The sequence below is a fragment of the Jaculus jaculus genome, chromosome 14 (genome assembly GCF_020740685.1).
Source record: "Jaculus jaculus isolate mJacJac1 chromosome 14, mJacJac1.mat.Y.cur, whole genome shotgun sequence".
Lineage (NCBI taxonomy): Eukaryota > Metazoa > Chordata > Mammalia > Rodentia > Dipodidae > Jaculus > Jaculus jaculus.
In genome coordinates, this window is record NC_059115.1 from 10627545 (window position 1) to 10652332 (window position 24788).

Here is a 24788-nt window from a genome sequence, read left to right on the forward strand (position 1 = left end):
AGAGAGAGAGAGAGAGAGAGAGAGAGAGAAGCACAATCCTTTAGAAATACAAAAGCTGCCAGCAAACTGAAGGTGAAGGGAAAGAGAAAGGGAACAAAGAGATGTTGACAAACAAGTATCGGTTGTTTAGCAAAGTTTAGCACATTAAATATGAAGATTGCCTTATAACTCATGGGAGTATGCTCACCCACACATGTATACTGATTACCTCCTCAATGACTGCCTCTCATGGGGCACTAGTCTGTTGGGTTCCCAGAGCCACACGTTAGGCACCAGATGCCTGGCTCCACTGGCAGACAGGTAGTGCTGTGGTAGGACCATTCTGTCCTCAGTACCTACAACCATCAACCAGGCACACCAACCCTCCCATTTTCTCCTCATGTGCTGTCTCTCTCCCTTTCACTCCTCTCGGGCTCTGCCTCACACAAGTGACTAAAGGTACCCAGTCTGTCATAAGCTCTGTGTAAATGTTTTGTGTTTATTCTCATTTAATTGGTATTCTACTGGTACATGGTAGTTTTGTTTACTATACTTTCTTGACATTGGGTCTTGTTTTGTATCTCATTCTTATTTCAAATTCACAGTACAGCCAGGCTTAATGCTGTTACCTTGAATGAATTTCCTACTGTGTTTCCTTGGCCATGTTGTTACATTCAGTTGACCCCCATGGATCACTTCCTTTGGGAGTGGAATCTGAAGTTTGTCTTGACAACAGAGACAGTCTCCATATTTTTGCACAGAAGTTCAGAGTGTGGCAGGCTGCTCATAGGAAGGCATGAGCACACAGGGGAGATGAACTCACTCAGCACCCTGAGCCCCCAGAGAAGGATGTGAACTTCCCCTATTAACAGAGACTCTTGTGTACATTGTAGTTGTTGTTTCTTCAGATAATTCTAGGAGGCTGTAGTGATAACTCACTAACTATGTAAAGTACTTGATATACATGCAAGAGGATCTTGTTTGTAACCCTAGAGCCCACATAAGATATCTGGTGTCAGCAATGAAAACGTTAAACCCTAGAAGCTTCAAGTTTGGCCAGACAGGCCAAATGACTGAACAGGTGCAATAGTGGCATGTCTGCTCTGGGAGAAACCAACTGCTCACTAATTGGACTGGAGGCCTGCTGTATGGGAAGTGAATACATGCCTAGTACTGAATTAAAAGCCAATGGCAGGGGAAGTCATGAGCCTTAGAGGTATAAAGTCTGCTTTTGTCTGGATAAATGCATATATTATTTTCACCAAACTTCCCTAAAGCACTACACTTAATGTGCATATTCATATATTAATGCTACTCTCACTTTTGGTTAGAGAAGCTTCTCTTTTCAGATGTTGTCCACTGGGATAACACAAAAGGCAACATAGTGCTGAGAAGAAGTGACAGAGGAGTGTCCAGCACTGAAACAGCACTATCTTACTCTCCAATGCTAAGGGTGCATTGAGGAAGAGGTGGTGGAAAGAATGTAAGAACCAAAGGAAGGGTACCACTCCTTACAATGCAACTGTCCAGACAGTATATGCCATCAATATCCATGACCTTACTATGCCTAGCAATAACTTCATAAGACCCTCATAATAGGAGAAAAAGATGATGACATCAAAATAGAGACTAATAGAGAGAGGGAGGGGATATGAAAAGAGAGTGGAGTTTTGGAAGGGAAAGTAAGGGAGTGAAGGGAAATATTATGGTTTATTTTCTGTATGTATAGAAGTTGTCAACAAAAAGAAATAGACAAACAAACAAAAACAGATGGGATAGCACACACCTGTAATATCAGTGATGGAAATAGACACATGGAACCCTCAGATTTCTTCAGCAGCTAGTCTACCTGAAGCAGTGAGCTTTAGATTCAGAGAGAAGCCTTCTGTCAGAGAATGAGACTGATAACAAATTATGAAATCACTGAAGTTGATCTGTGGTTTACAAATGCTCACACATGTACACATGCATTCAGTTACACATTCACATACAGACATACAGACTGTTCTCTGAATACCTGAGGCTGGAATTCATAGCTGCCCACAGTAACACCAAAGGGCTGCATTGCAGAATCCGTCCACAATGACACCTCCTATAGGCAGGCTGCTGGAGATCTAAGAAGCTTTAAAAAACCCCGGAATCTATTGGGGGAAAGAGATTCCAACTGCCATAACTTCCCATCTCATCTCTTCTTTTCTCGTCCCTTCTTTCTTCCGTATCTCTACTCTCTTCTTCTCCTCAGAACTTCTCATCTCTTCTTCACAATTCTTCACTGTCCCTCTGCTTTTTCTTCTTCTTTATATTCTTCCTCTCCACATAATATTTAACCACACCTCTCTGAAGATTAGACTCTTTTAGCTTTAATAAGATAAACAGAATGATGTTTCATTCCCCAAAACACAGTCATAAATGATAATATAAAAAATTGTGTACTTTTCTTGTGATAGTTACATAGCTTATCCATAACACATAAATTATAATATGCTTAAGAAATGTTCACAATATTCTACTGTCTTAAATGGAATTTACTCTCTGAAAAATGGTTTCTTAGGTTGTCTTACATACATACATAAAGTATTGTGATGATATTTTGGAATTGAATGTTCTCACATCCTTGCAGAGAATTAACTATTATTTCCCCCTTTCAATTCAGTGAAATAGATGGCACATAGAATACAGAATACTTGTGTAATGGAAGATATTTCAAAAGATGCATAAAGACACCACATATATATGTGGGAATTCATTTTGATCTCGCTCACTGCAACAGGACAACAGAGGCCCTGGCAAAGGTCTCTGAAGAGCCCGCATCTCCCATAATCCCATGATAGACTTTAATAGGTCTTGGCACATCCACTGAGCAACAGCAGTATGCTGGGCACCCATGTGATGACAGGGAATGTTGAGATTGTTTCTGGTGCCACAAGTCGCTGGAGTCAACTTCTGACTCTAACTTCTCAGAGAGTGATGGATGGGGATACTTTGGAAGTAAGAACATGGCCTTAATCCAGGCTGTGAGAGAGCACTGTGCCTTAGACCTAAATGACGACCTTCCTTCCTCTCACCAACCCAGGGATATTGTGTTGATACCTAAATGTCTGTATGCCATTAGGAAAACAGAGAATAGAAATAAAAGGCCTGTTGTGTAAATTTATTCCATTAAAAATTTACAAAAGCCAGAAGACGGGGTAGGATATGTTCAAACTTGAGAACTGTGTGCTCAGCTAAGACAACTGTGGTCACTATCATACATCTGTGTCTCAAAATAAGTGTCTAAAAGCAAATGGGTGGTGGCTTTCTGTAGATCTCATCACCTACTTTAGTAAAGAAACCAAATTCTCAAATAGAAACAGTGAAACATCCAGTTATTGTGTTCAGCATTGACAGGTAGGTGTAGAGATTGCTGTGAATTCAAGCCCAGCCTTGCTACATGGTAAATGTGAAGCAAGAATGGGCTACAACCAACACCCAGTGTCATAAAATGTACCAACCCCCCCCCCCACAAAACCTAGAATACATCAGCAGAATACCATCAAAATGAGAAGATACAGAGAGTATTTCAGTAGAGCTTCTGATAGACAAGGAGTCTTTATGTGTAGAGAAGTAGGTTAATCTTCAGAATGACTGGGCTGAAGACTGGGCCCAGTCATGATCTTCACCGGTGTCCATGTGCCTCTCTCTCTGCAGTGACCTGGTCGCATTCCTCACTGAGCTGCTGAGTAGGCATCTGAGGACTCAGTTCTCACCTGGAATCTTTGCCAGAGGAAAGCAAAACAGGTTCAAGGACAGGAAACGTTGTGGAAAATTTGGGTCAAGAAGGGCCTGCTCAGCGAGGTTTGGATGACTTTTCAGAGCCTTGCCCCACTCCTCATCTGTCGCCTCATCCCCATCTTGTTATTTTCTGACAGGTACTTGTGTGTGGCAAAGGCTCCGAGATGCAGGAGGGAGTGAGACACGCTAATAAACGAGAAAAGTGAGGTGATGGTGTGCCGAGCTCATGGTTGCAGGCCTTGATTGCAGGAGGCATACTAACTAACAGTAAGGTACTCTTTATGAGTTTTATAGTGCTGCACACCAAATTTCTCAGTTGGATCATAAATTTGAACAACCATATTTAATTCCATTTTACAAAATGAATAATAGTGTCCTTATTTAGTTCCTTAGCACATCCATCCATGCACTACAGGAGTTTTTGTCTTGCTGAACTAAAAGTTGTTGGTCAAGAATCCATGTTTAGGGCTGGAGAGATGGCTTAGCGGTTAAGTGCTTGCCTGTGAAGCCTCAGGACCCCAGTTCGAGGCTCAGTTCCCCAGGTCCCACGTTAGCCAGATGCACAAGGGGGCGCATGTGTCTGGAGTTCGTTTGCAGTGGCTGGAAGCCCTGGCGCGCCCATTCTCTCTCTCTCCCTCTATCTGTCTTTCTCTCTGTGTCTGTCGCTCTCAAATAAATAAATAAATAAATAAGTAAATAAATAAATAAATAAATAAAGGTGTGCACCACAAAAAAAAAAAAAAAAGAATCCATGTTTATATGTGGTCTGCACATTGGCAGTTTACATTCTCAGTGTAATGTGGAAGACTGTTTACTGGGATGTCACAGACCACTCACAGCTTCCTATCACCTTCACTCCTCTTCATCAGAACCCAAGATCTGTACTCCACCATTCACTGGCCAGGACATCCTCTCTGAATGTGACACTGCAGAAGAAAATCCCCTCTGGATTTCTTGCTCTATAGGAGCTCTATAGAAGTTCTATAGGAGTTCATGACACAGAAGTTTCATCTAGTTAGTGACAGAAATGTTTTCTCCCACTCAGGGCTGATGTCATGTCCCTACGCAGACACTTTCATCACTGCCTCCTGTGACATGATTACCTTGACCACAGGGGAGATGAGGACTCAGTATATCAAAACCTTTCCTTGGGATATTGTGTTTGCATGCATAGCATAGCTGCCCTCTGACCACTGACTCCACATGTGGCAGCTGGCATCAAAGGAGCATTCCACTTGCACAGGTGAGTTTCTTAATCTCCTTTCCCTAGTGTTAGACAGCGGCACATTCCACACTGGGGCTGGGTGAGTGCGGCTCTCAGATGGGATCTCATTCTTTCAGGGAAAGGATCTTGCACAGGAAGAATTCACACAGAGGAGAAGATCTCACCTGAGGCTGTGCTCACCACAGGTGCAGGGAGCCTGTAGGACAGAGGATCCCTGAGCCCTGGGCACCCTTTCTTGAATCTATTTGCCAAGGGATTCTCTGTGCATTCCCTAGGTGCCACAGGGAAGGGGGGGATCACAGTGACAGAAAACGTTTGTGATTATGTTCTAGACTTAAGTTTCTTTTATTTTCCACTGGAGCATTCTCAAAAGCTCTTGAGTTAGATGATAGAAATCTTGCAGACTGAAGTGAGTGACGAGAGAAGTTCCCATGGATTAAAGGAGGCTGGGTTCAGTTTACTGGCTTTTCTGAACATGGACTGCAAGTGTAATAACAGTATTTACCTCTGTCTTTTAATCACGATTGCTCAGTGGTATGACAGTCTCTCTGTCATGCTTGGAAACAGGAACAATAAAATCATCTAGTTTTATATATGCATAAAGGTAGAAAAATTAGGCTCCAAAAGATTCACATTTAAAATGTTCCCAGTAAGATTTCTCTCCCAGCACTACTTTTCATCTCAATTATTCAGAGTCTGTGTTTGAGTATTTGTTACATTGGTTTCTGATTGACACATCTTAAGTGCCTCCTTGTCAAATTGGTCAGGACAAATGTCTTAGATACTTTTGTCCTATATTTTAGGAAATTAATTACTAACTACATGGTATAATTTAATGAATATTTGATAGCCTATATTTTAGAATAATTTATTATAGTAATGATTACTTTGTAGGTTTAAAAATGACACATTATGTCATCTATGACTTCTTAATATCAAGCCAGTTTTGCACTCAATCCATTAACTAATCAATAAACTTATTTTTCCTATAATATTTCTTTTCTGTAATATATGAAACTATCATGCAGAATTTTTCAGCTATCTGGGAGTTATTTAAAAACAGAGTAAAGGAGATTGTAAAAAATGAGTACATAAAACCCTAAAAAGAAAAATAATAAATTGAAAAAACAGTGTTGAAATTGAGATAACATTTTTACCAAGAAAAAAAGAAACATTCTTTTTTTTGTGTGTGTTCTGATAGGTGTCCTTTTCTTTGTTGTAGATATCTTGAGTTGTAGCAAGTCTGTCTTATTTTCCTGTGGTGGATTTCAAAAACTTGAGGATGTTTGCACTCATCATCAATATCTCCATTTGGAACTGGGAACAAGACCATTGTAAATTGAAATACTTATTACACGTAAAGCATGGGGAAAATCACTGGCCCTGGTTTAGAACCATATAAATTGTATGATTCACTGCAATGGCATGAATAGTATCATTCCACAATTGAAGAAATAGGAAACACTATGAAGCTTTTAAAAAGAAAAAAAATCATTATTATTGAACACTGGAAATACTGGTCATGGGGCCCATAATATTTTACATGCCAGAAAAAACATTGTCTTTAATGTCTAGAGTCCTAAGCATAACAATATTAAATGAAATTCCAGAATGATGATAGTATGGTTTCCAGTAACCTAACGATGGGAGTCATGTTCCTGTCACAGACGGCACTGGGAGTCCTGGGAAACTGCGCCTGCCTGGGCCACTTTGTTCTCGCTGACTTAACTGGCAGAAGGGCGAAGCCCACAGATCTGATTGTCAAGCACCTGACCTGGACCAACTTCATGGTTCTGCTGTTTAAAGGAGTCCCTCAGACAATGGCTGTGTTTGGTCTGATTTACTTTCTAGATGAGGTTTCATGTATGCTTGTCTTTTATTTTTATAGAGTAGTCAGAGGAGTGTCTCTCGGTTCCACGTCTGTCTTGAGTATCTTTCAGGCCATCATGATTAGCCCCAGCACTTCCAAGTGGGTGCAATTAAAGGTCAGAGACCCCAAGTTCATTGGTTCTTCCTTAGGTCTGTGCTGGAGCCTACAATTTCTGCTAAATGCCTTTATTCTTGTGATTTTGAAACACATACGGGAGGCAAAAAATATGACTGTGCAAAGAGATTTGGTATTTTGTGCTATTGTAGATCCTGATAATATGTACCACCCAATGTATGCTTTTCTGCTGACATTTATTGATGTCACTTGTGTGGGACTCATGTTGTGGGCTAGTGGCTCTATGGTGTGCATGCTATGGAAGCATAAACAGAGGGTCCAACACCTTCACACACCACGGTCTCCTCAGTCATTGCCTGAGATCAGAGCCACCAAGAGCATCCTTGCCCTAGTTACCATCTTTCTCCTGTTATATCTGACCTCTTCCATTTTAACTGTAAATTTTCATTTCTTTGATCTAACCACTGTCTGGATGCTTAATGCCAAAGTAGCAATATCTGCATGTTACCCAGCCTTCTACCCCTTTCTGCTCCTCAGCCACTACAGCACTGCTTCGAAGCTCTGCTGCACTTGCTCATATGAGTCTCCACCAGGACCTCATATAGTCAAAGAGCTCTAAAGGGAATATTCGTAGTACTCTGTATATTTTCTGTACTGTTCTATCATGTTATCATGTTAGACACCAATTTCTGACAGACTAGACCACTAATATTACTTCAATGTATTTGTCAAGAAAAATAATGCTGAGAGCTGGTGAGATGGCTTAGTGTTTGCAGCACTTGGTTGCAAAGCCTAACACCTGAGATTTGATTCCCACTACCCACATGAAGCCAGATGCATAAAGTGGCATCTGGAGTTCCTCTGCAGTGGCTTTAAACTTGGCATGCTCATTAACTCTCTTGTTCGCTCTCTCTCTCTCTCTCTCTCTCATACTAAATAAATAAATAAAATATAAAAATGAAAATCAATATTGGAAACAGGGTATAAATGCATATATCTATAATTGCTGTCAATAAGGAGGTATAGCAAAATTATTTTGTCATACTTATGTAAGCATTCAGGTATAACACCTTCAGAAACAAGTAAAGAACTACACATTGTGTTTTGGTGGGTTGACAGTAAATGCCACCCACAGGCTCATATATTTCCGTATTTGATTATGAGCCAATGAAGCAGTTCAGAAAAAATGTGGAACCTTTTAGGAGGTAGACTCTTCCAGGAGAAAGTGTGTGAGTGGAGATGGGCTTGACATACTCAACTGACCTCCACATCCTATTCTTTCTCTTTCCCTCACTCTTTCCTCTCCTTTTTCTTCTTTCTTCCTGAGTACTGAGGCTATATAGAATATAAATTTTGATATCACTGTTATAGCATAACTTGAAAACAGGCAAGTTTTATTTCTAGCATTATTCTTTATGCTTAGGCAAGATTATTTATCTAAGATATTCTGTATTTCAAAAAGAATAATAAAAATAGTTTTTATTTGTATGAAAAGTTATAATAAAATTTTGGTGAGAATTGCACTGAACCTGTAGATTGATTTTTTTTGTAAGACAATAATTTAACATTATTAGGTTTTTCTAATATATGAGCATGATATATGTGAAGCATTGCCATCTTTTAGCAACATTCTTAAATATAATTCTTGAATATTTTAAGTTTTCATCATAGCTGTCTTTAGATTTCATGGTCAGAGTTATTCCTAATTAACTTATTGACCTCATAGTGAGTAGCATTGGTTCCTTGATTTTTTTTTTCTAAACATGTTTGTTATTGGTATTTAAGAAGGCTTCTGATTTTGTGTCAAAAATTTGTATCGTTCCACTTTGCTCCAGATTTTCTTATGGAAGGTTTAGAATTTCATATATAAAATCACATTTTATGCAAACAAGTATATTAGTCTCCTTTGCTTTCTATCTTTTTCACTTTTTTAAAAATTTTTTATTTATTTATTTTGAGAACGACAGACACAGAGAGAAAGACAGGTAGAGGGAGAGAGAGAGAATGGGCGCGCCAGGGCTTCCAGCCTCTGCAAACGAACTCCAGACGCGTGCGCCCCCTTGTGCATCTGGCTAACGTGGGACCTGGGGAACCGAGCCTCGAACCGGGGTCCTTAGGCTTCACAGGCAAGTGCTTAACCGCTAAGCCATCTCTCCAGCTCTCTTTTTCACTTTTTATTTGCTTCTCTTAGCTCACTTAGGTATAACTAAGACTCCAGCACTCAGCTGACTTAGAATGAGAAAACAGATAGATTGTTCTTGTTTTGTGCATTCTTGTGCCTATTTGTCTGTATGTATGTGGGTATACATGCATGCAGAGGCCAGAGGTCTAATTGAAGTCATCCTTACCCTGTGCCATCTACCTTTATCACTCAAAGACTATATTATTAGAATGGAGTGGCTAGACTGTGAATCTCAGAGGTCTTCCTCCCTCCACTCCATAGTTGATACAGTCTAAAATTTACTTTTAAATTGCAATTGAAAAGTTTTACATGTGCCTTAATTGTGATGTAGGCTTATGGTTTTCTATTTTGTTGTTTGTCTATTAATATTGTCAGGGGAAAAACTCCTGTGTAAAAAGATTAGTAAAGCTTCACTAACATTGTTTCAAATAAAACTTTTTTCTAGACTTGTCAAACACTTTGGCTATTAGAGCAAATGGGGAATTTTAGAAGTGAACTGATGGGATAGTATATTTTACAATTAATTATTGCAGACAATTTTCATATTGATTCAGGTATTTTAAATGATGAGCTTTGGGACTGTGGAAATAATAGATGATGATGATATTTGAATTTGCAACACTACAATACAATGAGAGATTTTGGGATCTTCAAATGGACCACCATGGTTTTTACAAAGGACAGATGTGGTTCTTTGAGGTACAAAGGCATGCTAGTAGGGCTCTCAACAGGAGCAGAACTGATTAGATTAGCCCACTGCAGCTCAGGAATGGCAATCTTCAGTCTTGAGAATAAGGACACCTGGTAGCTGCTCAGCACCCGTGGCTGCATGCCTCAGGAGTCTCATTTCAACACGGAAGGCTTGAAGGATTTCTGGAGCGTTGCTCCTCTTTAGCCCACATTGGAAATCTGAGGAAACTTGGTACCAGTCTAAGGAAGGATAGCAGAATGGGGCAGATGCTTGTGCAAATGAAGCCACTCACCAACGTGCGGCACTTTCAGCCAGGCAGTGTGGGTCCCTGAATCCTCGGGGGCCATAGTTCCTCTAGGGTGTCCAGGCAACCGTGGAAAGTGAACACAAGGAAAGAATCACTTTCAGGAGACAGTCTCTGTGAAGAACTAGATGTAATCAATAGGGAAGTGGGTTTATCAGCAGCTGAGAGTGGGAAGAGGATCCTAAGGGGATTTAATGTACAATGTTGCTTACTGATGCCCAGTCAGCATATGGGGACATGCATCCCAGCATGTAAGCAGTTGCAGGGAGAAGATATAATGTACAGGGGGATGGGCTATGCAAAGGTTGCTGCATGATACTATATAAGGAGTTTCCTCTGGAACTGGCCAAAGGGCACAGGGGTATGGACAAAGCCTAAGTTCAGGTGTTCCAGGCTTGGAGAGGGAGTGGCCTCCTATAGCCTGGGAGTCCTTAGCCTTGCATAGAAGCTCAGGTTTATCTACTGAAGGCTCCAGCCTGTGCTTGACACTGCCCAACAACTCCCACTTTGCTTTTAGAATGGGGCCGTGTCATCCTGAGTGGGTTTTTAAATAATTTACCATAGGTCTAGATAGAGCTAGGTGATACATGAGGATCCCATTAGTAGCAACCTTAGCAATAATGTTATTTTTTTATCTGAGAAATTTGATGATACAGGAGCTACAAGCAATGGGGTTCCTATAGCAAGGAGGGGGCTAAGGATCAGGAGAAGCCAAACGACTAAAGGTGGTGAGGACCTCAGGCTTTTAGTGGTCAGGCAGCTCCTTGCTTGAGTCTTACTATTGTGTTTAACAACATGATTCATTAACAGAAAAAAGCAACATTCTTGTCCCAAGACCACATATGTCCTGCCAAGCTCAGCAGTAATGAGGTCTAAGGCTAGACAGATTTGAAGTACCACACTTGAGAGAGTTCAGTTTCTCTGGAGAGATTCAAGGCTTTTGGTCGCCAGAGACAGCGTCACACTGAGGCCCACCTGCAGAGGGCTGAAAATATCTCTCAATTGATGCACATGGAGTTTGTAGGCTGCTTTTTCTTGCAGAGATACACTTGTGAAACAATCACAACTGGGAACAAAAAGAGAGAGGAAACATTTATGCATGTCGTTGTTATTCCTTCACACTGTAGGAGAACAGGCACCTTGACCCAAATGGTCCTGGCTGTGGAATAATTGACAGCATTCAGTGATGGTCAGCTTGGAGCTGGAAAGGCAAAGAGGCACAACTTGACTCACATAAAAGAGGGTGAGGTCTGTCATTTGCAGAGCCAGGGATGCAGTGCACACATAGGAAAACAGTTCTTTTGGAACTGGGCAAGAGATAAGAAAAGGTTTCTTGCCCTTTTTGCCATCAGGGGTCCAGTCACCTTACCTCTCCCCCCCACCCCCTTTTGTCCCCTTCTCATGAGAAGACGCTCTAAATGGTGTTAGGGGACAAAGGATGAACACATCATCATTTACCATTTCCTGCTGAATGGGGCAGTTAGAGAGTCTCTCCCAGAAAGGGGAAGTATTCTAATGGATCCCAGAAGTGTATTGATGAGACTGCAGGAAGATAGTCTTGGAAGAGAACATTGGGGAGAAAGAAGCACGGAGTTAATGAGAAGTGAGGACATAGAAAACTGGTCCTTCTTGTGGTCAAGGGAGCCCATGTAGATGGAGTTGGATTGTCTCAGGATCATCTGAGCATGAGCTGGCTCAGATTTTCTTCAAGAAGTATTTATCAAATGGCACAGTAGTGTTTGACATGGCCTGAATGTGTTTATATATGGCTTGTAAAACATATAGGAGGTATTAACAGAGTTATTAGAAACATATACACAATATTTAACAGTAATAATAGAGAGCCATTTGGTGTTATTGAAGGCTAGACAAATATACATTTTTGGTCTCAGAACTTACTTGTATATTCTTAGATTTCAAAATATCCATTTTGAAATCTATAGTTGTTTTTATTTCTTTGTTTTCTTTTTATAAAATTAGAAGTATGGGGGGAAACTTCTTAAAGTCTTGTGTGTTTCCCCTCTTGGACAATACTTATTATATTGCTTAGTAGGCTATTCACATATTTAAGGTATTTTTATCTTTGGTTATACATTTCTCCGTTGGAAAATCTGCTTCTGTTTCTCAGATGGGAGCTGGACCTAAGGAGGTAAATGACCCAGTACACTCCACCCCAGCCCAGCTGAAACCTCAGAGGAATTGGGGAAATAAGAAAGAGTGCTGCTTTCTTAGTGAATATGATATCAACACAAGGGTGAGGGAGATAAACACTAAGGACACTCAACACCTAGCAAAACAAGATGCAGAGGCTCCTAAGTGCACAGCACTGAAGTAACTTGAAATGCACCCATCATGGCTCAGGGAAGAGGGGGCAGAAATATAGTTTGAGCCACAGGTTGGGACATTTTTCACAGAGATATTGCCTCTCTTCCATAACTGATCGTTTTCCCCATGATGCATGACCCACAATCCCCGTGCAATTGACCTGTATCCTCAATGAGGAGGGCCTCTTCCGAGAAGGGGCAGGGAGGAACAAAAGGATGGTCCCAACATGCATTGTTTATATACAAATATGTCCATATATAATAAAATAACTTAAAAATCTTTGATAGCATAAATGGAAGAGGAGAAGGTGAGCATAGATGCAAATGGGTTTTGAGATTTGATTTAAGAAATGTGTGATGCAACCCTTCCAGGAAAAAAAAAAAATATCCGTTTCTGTCTTTACTGTAAGTAGCTGTGACCACATCTGTGCCGCTATCAAGATTGGGCGGGTTGATGTTTCCCCACAGAAAGACAAGGGTGAGAAAAAATAGACTCCCAAGTGTGAGAGCAGGCAAACCTTGGGCCAGTAGTATGCAGCGATGCAAGAGGTGCTGCGGCCTCGGGGTGCATGGAGTCTGTAGATGGTGAAACGTGAAGAGATGAAGAGCTCTACCTATTCAGTAGTGGGGGTCTTGGTGTCTGCACTGGCATGCTAAGACAGCTAAGCCATCTCTCCAGCCCTTTTTAAAACTTTTTATTTATTTATTTGCAAGCAGAGAGCAAGAGAGATAGAGGTAGACTGGGAACTCCAGAGCCTGTAGCTACTGCAAACAAAGTCCAGATGTATGTGCCCCTTGTGCATCTGGCTTATGTGGGTCCTGAGGAATTGAACCTGGGTCCTTTGGCTTTGCAAGTAAATGCCTTAACTGCTAAGCCATCTCTCAAGCCTTGAACATCCCCCTTTTTTAGAATTTTTTTTTCGTTTTTATTTATTTATTTGAGAGTGAGAGAGAGAGAGAAAGAGAGAGAGAGGCAGCTACAGAGAGAGAGAGAGAGAATGGGTGTGCCAGGGCTTCCAGCCTCTGCAAATGAACTCCAGATGCGTGCACCCCATTGCGCATCTGGCTAACATGGGTCCTGGGGAATCGAGCCTTGAACTGGGGTCCTTAGGCTTCACAGGTAAGCGCTTAACTGCTGAGACATCTCTCCAGCCCTGAACATCCCCTTGTAAAAGAGACTCTTGCTTCAATTGTATGTGTTGTTTGTTGAAATAATTCTAGGTGGTGTAGATATGATTCAGTATGTAAAGTACTTCATATGCATGCAAGAGGATCTTGTTTGTAACCCCAGAGCCCACAAAAGATGTCAGGTGGGATAGCACACACCAGACATGTAATATCAGTACTAGGAAATGAGACAGAGAATACATCCCTCAGAGTTCTTCAGTAGCTAGTGTATCTGAAGTGGTGAGCTTTAGATTCACAGAGAAGTCTTCTGTCAGAGAATGAGATTGACAACAAGGGAGGAAATTACTCAAAGCAAGTCCGTGGGACCCAAATGCTCACACACGTACCTATGTATTCATTCACTCACACACATATATACACATGCATCCTAACATGCATATGTGCATCATAAACATTATGCAAACACCAACCATGCACACCTAGATAAACACAGACATATACAGACACAAAAACAGATAAAATATTAAGAGGTCACAAAACATTGTAATAGTATCACTATAACGAAACATACTACTGCCATTACACAGTTCCAAAGGAAGGCAATAGCTTCAATTACTGTTCAGACTTCAAAGTCCATGATTTTTCTATTCCTTTCCCTTTTATTCCTTCCCTTTCTTTCCTTTCCCCTCTGTCACAGTCAGCTCTATGTTTCTGGGATGAACCTGTAAACTAGGCACAGTTTATGGGAGAAATCAGCTTTATTCAAGGGGATGGATCTAGAGGAAATTCTATAAAGGCAGAAGAAGGTGGCCCCCACTCACAGGTACACTGACAGAGAAACAACGCCACTAGTATGATAAGCGAATACATTCAAGGAGCCCCAGTCTGAACTCAGATGCTCTCTGCAAACCTGAGGCTGGAATTCAGATCTGCCCTAGGAACACCAAAGGGCTAACCCCTGGCCCACAGTGACACCTCCTGTAGGCAGGCAGCTGGGGATCTAAGAACCTTTAATACAATTGAAGGAATTGGAGGACATCCCTTCAAACTACCATAAGCCCCAGTCCTGTCTCTTCTTTTCTCTTCACTTCTTTCTTCCTCTTCTATGCTCTCTTTTCTTCTCCTCTGTACTTCTCGTCTCTTCTTCACACTTCTTCTCCTGTCCCCTCCTTTTTCTTCTTGTTACTATTCTCTACTCCTGGTTCTCTCCACATAATACCTAACCACATCTACTTGAAGATTAGACTCTTTTGGACTTAATCAGATGAACACAATGGTGCTTCATTCCCTTTAATTGTTTTGATTCTCTTTGGAATGACCAAATATATATATATATATATATATATATATATATATTATTATACAATCTGCTTGGCCCTGTACTTTCTCTCTACATATAAGACACAGGAAAACAAAAGCACACACACTTATAGTAATTTGTCATTCAGACATCATCTTCAGCTGGACACATAGCTTACCTTCTCTTATGTCATTTTTCCCATGCCATTGGCATGAAGCATTAGTGTGAACAAAGTGAGGATGATACATGTATTCAGGGATATTCAGAGTTAAAGCAACAAACACAAGAGAAGATTAACAAGTTAGTAAGAGGATATGTGATTAGGCTTTCTGGCATCTGTGTGAAAAGAATCAACTTCATGATCAGAGGTAGTTATGTGGCCTTTAAGGATAAGGCTTTGCTCTCAGTAGTTTAGTGTGATCAGTTTTCCTCAGAAGCTGTGGCTGTGGCGCTCTATCAGCTATTATTGCATTTGTTGGCACTGGTGTCAAAGTAGTGACATTTGCTAAGGAGTTTTGTTTCTACATGGAGACTCCTGGTGGGCCGGATTTGAGAGAACAGTCAGTACAGGAGCCCTGTGTTGCTGGCCTAGAGAATTATCAGGAGCTCATGCTACAAATTCCAAATGTCAGTCAGGTGTGCTGAGAGCGGAACGACTGTCCTCCTCTTGGCCTCTGCAAAGCTCTGATTCATGCACCACTTTCTGCCTATGGCATCATAGGAATCCTGGAGAGTGGAGCTCCTGGTGTCAGGCTTTGCCAGTCAGTGTCCCCGACCTCTGAGCCATCTTCTCAGCCCCGTGGTTAACTGTACTCCCTAACATCACAATGTGAAAATCCCGACAGTGAATATACCAATCAAAAAAAGAAACATGAATGACAATATAAAAATCACTCATGCACTTTTCTTATAAAAGTTTCATAGCTTATCAGTAACACACAAATGATTATGTGCTTAAGAATTGTTCATGACATTCTACGGGCTTAAATGGAATTTACTCTCTGAGAAGTGGGTGCTCAGGTTGCTTTACATACATATGGAAAGTCATGTGTTGACATTTTGGAATTTAATGTTCTTACATCCTTGCAGATAAGGGACTATTATTTCACCTTTCAATTCAGTGAAATAATCTACAAATAGAATACAGAGTACTTGTGGAATGAAATACATTTTAAAATATGCATAGTGACACTACACCCATCATAAGGGCAGAAGTCAATCTATAAGTAACCTTGAAAGAGAACAGCCTCAAACTATGGCGAGTAAAACACATGACAATCTCTGAGTGAGAGGACAACGTATCCATATCATGCTTGTGTTAGAGTTCTTTACACTAACAGAACCAGTAAAATGTATATAAAATATATAGGTGAAGGAGACTTTAATAGATTAGCTTATATAATGGGGACTGTGTAATCAAAAATAGCTCTTGGGGAGCAGCAGAGGGAGAGAACCTGATATCTGCTCAGCCCATGGAGCTGGATTCCTCAGAAGTCCCGATCTGCTAAACACCTGCAGTGTCTTGCAAATACCGTGGATTGATTCCATGTTGTCAGCCTGAAAAAGCTGGACCCTGATGTCAGCAGAGGATTACAGGAGACAGGACAGAGCCATGAGCTCACAAAGAACCACCAGACCATCGTTCAATTGTTCTTTTTTTTAAATTTAATTTTAATTTTTATTTATTTATTTGAGAGTGACAGACAGAGAGAGAAAGGCAGATAAATATAGAGAGAGAATGGCCACGCCAGGGCCTCCAGCCACTGCAAAGGAATTCCAGTTGCGTGCGCCCCCTTGTGCATCTGGCTAACGTGGGTCCTGGGGAATTCTCGAACCAGTGTCCTTAGGCTTCACAGGCAAGCACTTAACTGCCAAGCCATCTCTCCAGCCCCTCAATTGTTCTTAAAGACTCTTTACATATGTGGTGCACACTGGAAGGGTACACCCAGTGTGCACCATTTCCCACTCAGTTAGCTAGAGGCACCCTCATGGATGCTCCCACATATGTGGCTCTTAATGAGAGTCTAAATCCCATGAGTTTCACGGTGCACACCAGCCATCACATACCCGGCACTGGTCAGGTTGACAGAGAGGCACATCACTTTATAACTTGCCTAGTTTCCAAATTAATACAGCAACCAATTTCCAATTTTCTATAATGCAATATAAATATTTCCCATGCACCTAAAATGTATTTTTCCTTTAAAATAGTCAACAAATCTCCTTTGATGAATTTTTTTCAGCATAGGTTATATAACACTTAAGAACTGACAGTATCATAATCATTGTAAAGGCATGTTTTATGGCCAAGAAAATGAACCAGAATATGGGTATTTCCCATATATACATATACATATATATATATATATATTTGCAGTCAGGTTCACATTGCTGTCCCAAATCACTCAACCAAGAGAAGCTAGCACGAAATAAAGGTTTATTTTGGCTTACATGCTTGAGGAGAAGCTCCATGATGGCAGGGGAAAATGATGGCATGAGCAGAGGGTGGACATCATCTCCTTGCCAATATCACAAGGACAACAGCAGCAGGAGAATGTGCCAAACACTGGCAAGCGGGGAGCTGGTGATAACACACATAAGCCCACTCCCAACAATACACTGCCTCCAGGAGGCAGTAATTTGCAAATCTGCATCAGCTTGGGACCTCTTATTCAGAACACCTAAAGTTATGTGTACACCTGAATTAAACAACCACATATATGGAAATATGGGCAAACATATTCTTAAAAATTAAAAACAAAAACAAGAACTTTATTTCTATAACTGTTCATGATGCTTTAGCTAATATACACTCTGAAATGTTTACACCTGGGTAGACAAAAACACATCTTCACCCAAGATAAAGATCAGACGGCAGGGCAAGTAATGCTAAATGGATGATAGTTTGGTGAACCAGCGTGTGTATTTGGGTCACTTACAAAGTAGAGTAAAGGGTTAATTACATGAATGTGGAGCCCCTGAAGTAGCCACACGACCAGTACGTCTCATCCCATCCTAGAAGTTGATCTCCCTTTGGCCACTTCAATGCACTGCCTGTGTCAGGATGACCTCTGTGGAGGCTCTTCCTTCAGCCTCAGGCGAGGGCTTGCTTACAGAGCCCAGAGCATGGAGGACACAAAGGCGGCCTCACCACAGAGGAGACACCTCCCATTCTGGACGACAGCCTCCTACAGCTGCTTGGGGGGACCTCTATGCTGGTGTAACCTCCCCCATGATGCTCTTTCCTCAGTCTTAGTGCGGGCCTACTTCAAGAGAACAGGGGAGAGTCCAGCAGTAAATTGTACTAGCTGAGTGCTGCCCGGAGGCCCAGTAGCTGCTCTGCTGTGACTCTCCTTTCTTTCACGGACATTTGATGACTGCTGGGGTCTGCTCAGGCTCTTAGCATTCTTTCCCTCACCGGCAGGAAAATGATCCCACACATTTGGCATATTTAGACCAATTCTCTCCTTTTGTAGGATCCTCATAAAGTTCCAGGAAAGCTAGCGGGAGATCCACCATAGCGGAGGATTAACAGTTTCAATGTTTGTGAGGAATAACAATCTTTTCCAAGATCTCAATAAACGTTTGTGGTCAAAGTGAACTAGACAGCATTTCATCAGCAGCATAAGCACCAGTGTCCTGAGTGGTGAAGGACAATATGGTGGTGATTCCATGAATAGATTAATCTCCTGGAGGCAACTATATCATGGAAATATTAAGCAGATATGAAAACACACTATAGAATATAAAATAGCATATTAATAACAACCAAAGTTTAGTCAGTGAACAAGTTTCAGAGTAACACTCTTCATATTAGCCTCCCCTTTGGTCAACTTGACCTGATTAGGAATCCGAAGACATTCCTCTCAGACAGGTTTTTGAAGGTACCTCCAGGAAGCATTGACTGAAGGAGGAATTCCTTCCTCCAGAGTGAGGCTTTGCCCCTGAGTGGGCATCCCACCCTGTAGTGGGCTCTGAGGAAACCCTCTTCCTACGCCATGGCTTCCAGTGCTGTTTGTTGACGAGTGCCTGCAGTTCCCCGTGAATCTGCCCATTATTATATCCTTCCTCTGCATTGGAACCACGTTTACTCAGCCTTCCAACAAGGAATGAGCACCAGCCGCTCTCCAGAAATCCTTCAAACCTTCAGTGCTGCATTGGGACTGCTGGGGCTCCTAGCCAGGTAGACTGGGCCGCTGTCATGTTTCTTCACTTTCAGACCTGCATACTGTTTTCTTGGATTAGTGATGGCTAATCCAATCATTTCTGCTCCTCTAGTGAGCCTTACCTAATACCACTCTAGACCTCAAAGAATCACAGCTATCCTCAGTGAAAGCCACGGTGCTCCCATGTGAAGATCCCAAAATGTCTCCTCCTATTATAATATTCCAAATTAAAATAATAATTAAAAAATCATAATAATGGCATCAGATATCATCGCTTAAAATATCTAAATCAAATATGATAAAACTCTGTAAAGACTGTACTTCAAGGGTCATCTCTGTAGTTTGGCAAATCTCTGTAATAATAAATTCTAACGCATATGCTTCCATCAGTACACTTCCAATGCTCCTCATCTGCTCTCAAAGACAAAGTGTTTCACAGGCATAGGGCCAGTAGTTGTATGTAAAATAATATGGCAATTGGAGTTTTACTAAACATTTTACACATAAGGTATTACCCTGAGACTATTAGCAGACCAAAAACAAGAAAATAAAAATCATGAACCAATATCATAATAAAGCCACATGTAAAAACTCTCAATTGCATATTGTCAATTGAATGTTAGAATATATTAACTACAGAGTGGAGGAAGAAGTGCCTCTGGGATTCACAGTCTAGACACACCATTCTAATAACACGGTCCTTGGGCGATTCTGTCTCTATGAAGGTCAATGACACTGACTAAGGATGACATCAAGCAGACCTCTGCCTTCCACTTGCGGGTATACCCACACACAGACAGACAGACAGACTCAAGAATGTGTTAGGATTAAGACAAGTGTCTTTGCTTTCTCACTCTATGTAAATAAAGCACTGGCATCTTAGCTAGAGCAGTGAGACAAGAGAAGCAAATAAAAGAGTGATAAAGATAAGGGAGCAAAGAAGTCAAAGTATACTTATGTTCAAATAATGTGATTTTTATACATGAGAGTCTAAATGTTCCACAAGAAAACTCTGAGAGTTGATAAGTACTTACAGCAAACTGGCATGGTACAAGATGGGTGCACAAAATCAGAAAACTTGCTATATCCAAACAACAAGCATGTTAATGGGGAAAAAAATCAAGGAACCAATGCTAGTCAGTATAACCTCAATAAATAAATGGCAATGAGTCTAACCAAGGAAGCTAAAGACCTCCATGAGGATGACTTAAAATATTGAATAATTAAATTTAAGAATGACATTAGAAAATGAAAATACCTCAAAACCACTGTACACTGTAAAAATATATTGGAAAATTTCTATCTTACAATAATAAATCTACAGGTTCAATGCATTTTTCACCAAACCTCAATTGTAATTTTACATCTTATAATTCCTTTTAAAGGTCAAAAGTTCTTAGATAAACTATATTTCCTAAGCATAAAGAATAATGCTGGAAATATCACCTATCTAATTCAAGTTATATTACGAGAGAGAGAAAATAGGACATGGAGGTAGACTGAAACATTTCAATTCCAACTCCAGTCACACACTTCCTCTTGGAAGGCTCTTGCCCCTAAATGATGCCTCAATTTTCCTGCAGTTCTTCATCAGCTCAGTGTCGAATATTGAAATATGTGAGCCTGTGGCTGTCATTTACCTTCAACCCACCACAATCACTGTGTGTAGTTCTTTACTGGTTTTGACAAAATCATGTTGCTGCACCCCCATATTGCATCATCTCAATGTAGAACCTTAATATCTGAGAAACTTAGTTCTCTTAAATCCTAAATAACATACAAAGCTGGACGATCCCTCCCAGACCACTCTTCCCCAGGTCCTCCCTTGGTTCTTGTTCCTTTTATCTGAGTGGTCTTGACTCTTAATCTCCTCTTATGACTATTGTGATGATGATCTAATGGTGACATATGGCGATTTTTTTTCATTGTCAAGAGAAGAGATGGTTGACTGAAAATCTAAGACTAATATATCTGAACATAAATGTTACAATACCTACAGCAAAAGTGTTTAAATTTTATTACAGCTGCAAATTATCGATTGAAACTATTGACAGTGATTATGTATGTGAGCATTCACAGTGCATGTCAAATATTGATATTCTTTATTTATTTTTAAAATTTTATTTATTTCTCAAGAGGAGAGAATGAGACAGACAGAAAGACAGAGAGACAGAGAGAGAATAAGAGAGCTCTTGGGCCCACCAGGTGCTGAGGCCCCTGCAGAAGGAGTCCACATGCAAGTGCACCTTGTGCTTCTGGCTTCACTTGGGTTCTGGCGATCAAACCCAGGTCATTAGGCTTTGCAGCCAAGAATTTTTAACTACTGAGTCATCTCTCCAGCTCTCACTATTGCTTTTATTTTTTTTTTTAAATTCTCTGAGTCTTGGTGGGTGTGTTTTAATTTTTTTTAATTATTTATTTATTTATTTATTTGAGAGCGACAGACACAGAGAGAAAGACAGGTAGAGGGAGAGAGAGAGAATGGGCGCGCCAGGGCTTCCAGCCTCTGCAAACGAACTCCAGACGCGTGCGCCCCCTTGTGCATCTGGCTAACGTGGGACCTGGGGAACCGAGCCTCGAACCGGGGTCCTTAGGCTTCACAGGCAAGCGCTTAACCGCTAAGCCATCTCTCCAGCCCTCACTATTGCTTTTATTGATGAATATATTAATATCAGTGGTCTATTCTGTCTGCTATTGGTGTTTACTGGGAATGTTTCATTTGGAGAACATGGTAACATATGGTATAGAAAATTTATAGGGTGCTAAGAATATCTTTAGAGCTCTCTGACTATATGAGGCCCTGGTCCACTGTCATATGAACAAGAACAGCAGAGCTGAGAAGCAGTGCTGTAGTGGCTGAGGAGCAGAAAGGGGTAGAAGGCTGGGTAGCATGCAGACATTGCTACTTTGGCATTAAGCATCCAGAAAGTGGTGACATCAAATAAGTGAAAACATACAGTTAACATGGAAGAGGTCGTGTATAAGAGCAGGAAGATGGTAACTAGGGCGAGGATGCTTTTGGTGGCTCTGATCTCAGGCAGTGACCGAGTAGACAGTGATTTGTGGAGGTGCTGTACCCTCTGTTTGTGCTTCCATAACATAAGCACCATCGAGGCACTGGCCCACAACATGAGTCCCACACATGTGAAGTCAATGAAGGATAACAGGAATAGATACGGTGGGTGCTTTAAGTTATCTGGGTCTATCACAGCACAGTGTACAAAATCTCTCAGCACAGTCAGATTTCTTACCCTCCTCGTGTCTGCCACAGTCTTGAGACTGAAGGCATTTAGCAGCAGTTGCAGGGCCCAGCACAGGCCCAAGGAAGGACCAATGAACTTGGGGGCTCTGACCTTGAACTTTCCACACTTGGAATTACTGGGACTGATCATCAAGGCCTGGAAAATACTCAAGACTGATGTGGAACCAAGAGATACTCCTCTGGCTACTCTATAAAAATAAAACACAAGTTTACATGAAACCTCATCTAGAAAATAAATCAGACCAAAAGAAGCCATTGTCTGAGGGATTCCTTTAAAGAGAAGAACTATGAAGTTGGCCCAGGTCAGATGTTTGACAATGAGATCTGTGGGCTTCGCCCTTCTCCCAGTGATGTCAGTGAGAATGAAGTAGCCCAGGCAGGCACAGTTCCCCAGGACTCCCAGTGCCGTCTGTGACAGGAACATGATCCCCATGGTCAGGTTTGTGGGCATTATGTCATTTTCCTGGCATGTCTCCTAACAACATATGTGCAGGACTCTTGGTAGACAGGCAGGATGATTTTCCTTATGGCAAGTAAAATACTATGCCACCTTCCATAGCCATCCTTTCAGTAATTGGTAATAATGACATTTGTTCTTTCCATGAGTTTCATAGTATTTTATGTTTCTTCAATTGCAGGAAAATTTTAGTCATGGCTTTGGAGTGAATCATAAAGTGTATATTGTTCTCACTCAGACTCAGGTTTTTTCACCATGCTTTGCAAGTGATAAGTATTTCAATTTAAGAATGGTCTTGTCCATAGTTTCAACTGGAGAGGTTAATGGTGAGTGCAAAGATCCTCAGATCTTCCAGAGACACCAGGGGAGACAACGCAGACTTGCCATAACTCAGACTGTCTGCAACAGAAAAAATAACAACTAACAGAACAGAAGAAACAAGACTGCTTCATTTCATCTTGGTAAATGAATATTATCTCAATTTTTCATTTCATGACTTTTCTGCTTGTTTTTTTTTTATGAAGGAAACATGAGAAGATACTAGTGACAAATTACAGGAAAAAATAAGACTACTTATTTGGTGAATGTGTTGAGTGCAAAACTAGCGTGATATTAGGATGGCACAGCTTACATAATATGCCATTTTTAAACCTAGACAGTTTCCCCTGATATATTAAAGATTTCTAAAAATGTAGGAAATAAAATAATTATTAAACTATGCTTCACATAGTTAATATGATATACATTATGTTAGTCCTGAACAAGTTGGAAAAGGAACCAAGCACATGAGACATAGTTTCACTCAGAAACAAAAGTAATACATATATAAACACAAATCCAGAATAATTGAAAATACATCCAGTGCTATGAGAAAAATCTTACTGGGAACACTGAAATTGAATATTTAGGAGTCTTCTTTTACACAAACTATGAAACTTAGTGTTTTTCATTGTCCTGTCTCCAAGAGTGATGGAGAAGCCTGCCATGCTGCAGAACACGTGTGCTTAAAACACAGGGACGGATCCTGCTATGACCTTGGAGTCCAGGGTCAGAAAAGCCAGGAAGCTGAATCCAGCCCCCTCTAATCTGTGGGAAGTGCTCTCATCACTCAATTAAGCCTGCAAGATTTTCTACCATCTGATTCAATAGCTTCTGAGTGAATTTCAGTAGAAATGAAGAGAAACTTAGCTCTGAAACACAATCACAACCCATTTTAGTCACTGTGAATCCCCCTTCTCTGCAGTTTCTAAGCAACCCACAGAGGCTCCCTTGGCAAATAGATTCAAGAAAGACAATCCAGGGCTCAGGCATCCTCGGTCCTACAGGATCCCTGCACCAGTGGTGAGCACAGCCTCAGGTGAGATCCTCTCCTCTGTGTGAATTCTTCCTGTGCGGGATCCTTTCCCTGAAAGAATGAGACCACCTCTGAGAGCAGCACTCACCTAGCTCCAGTGTGGAAGGTGCCGCTGTCTAACGGTGGAGAAACTCACCTATGCAAGGAGAACGCTCCTTTGATATCAGCTGTGGCCTGGCGAGTCAGTGGTCAGAGGGACAGCTATGCCATGCAAACAATGGAAGGACTCCGTAACCCAGGGTGAGCTGTTGATATTCTGAGATATCATCTCCCCTGTGGTCAACCTGATCATGTCACAGGAGGCAGTGATGACAGTGCCTGCTCAGGGAGATGACATCAACCCTGAAAGACACTTCTTCCTGTCACTAACTAGAAGAAACTTTTGTGTCATGAACTTCTGTAAAGGGACATGCTGGGGATCTAGAGGGGACTGTCTCTTCTGGAGTGTGAGGATCAGAGAGGGTGTCCAGGGATTGGCAGTATATACGGCTTGTGTTCTGATGAAGAAGAGTGAGGATGAAAGGAAGCTGTGACCTGTCTTTGATTTTCCCAGCAGTCAGTCTCCCACATTAGACTGAGGTACAAACTGCCAGTGCCCTGACTTCACTGACACATGGACCCTTTGCTCACAGCTTTCAGTCCTGCAAGACAAAACCTCCTATAATGACTGCATGGATATGCTAAGTAACTGACTATGACA

The 24788-nt window shown here is 41.2% G+C and overlaps 2 protein-coding genes across 2 annotated transcripts; one reads left to right on the top strand and one right to left on the bottom strand.

Annotated features, from left to right (window-relative positions):
* The first annotated feature begins 6618 nt into the window (after window positions 1-6618).
* Window positions 6619-7539, top strand: LOC101610221 (vomeronasal type-1 receptor 4-like). Its single transcript, XM_004672724.2, has one exon. It carries the CDS (start codon window positions 6619-6621, stop codon window positions 7537-7539), a length of 921 nt encoding a protein of 306 aa, XP_004672781.2.
* A 14250-nt stretch (window positions 7540-21789) lies between these two features.
* On the bottom strand, window positions 21790-22710 carry LOC101609937 (vomeronasal type-1 receptor 4-like). The gene has a single exon (XM_004672723.3). It carries the CDS (start codon window positions 22708-22710, stop codon window positions 21790-21792), a length of 921 nt encoding a protein of 306 aa, XP_004672780.3.
* Between the last annotated feature and the right edge of the window lie 2078 nt (window positions 22711-24788).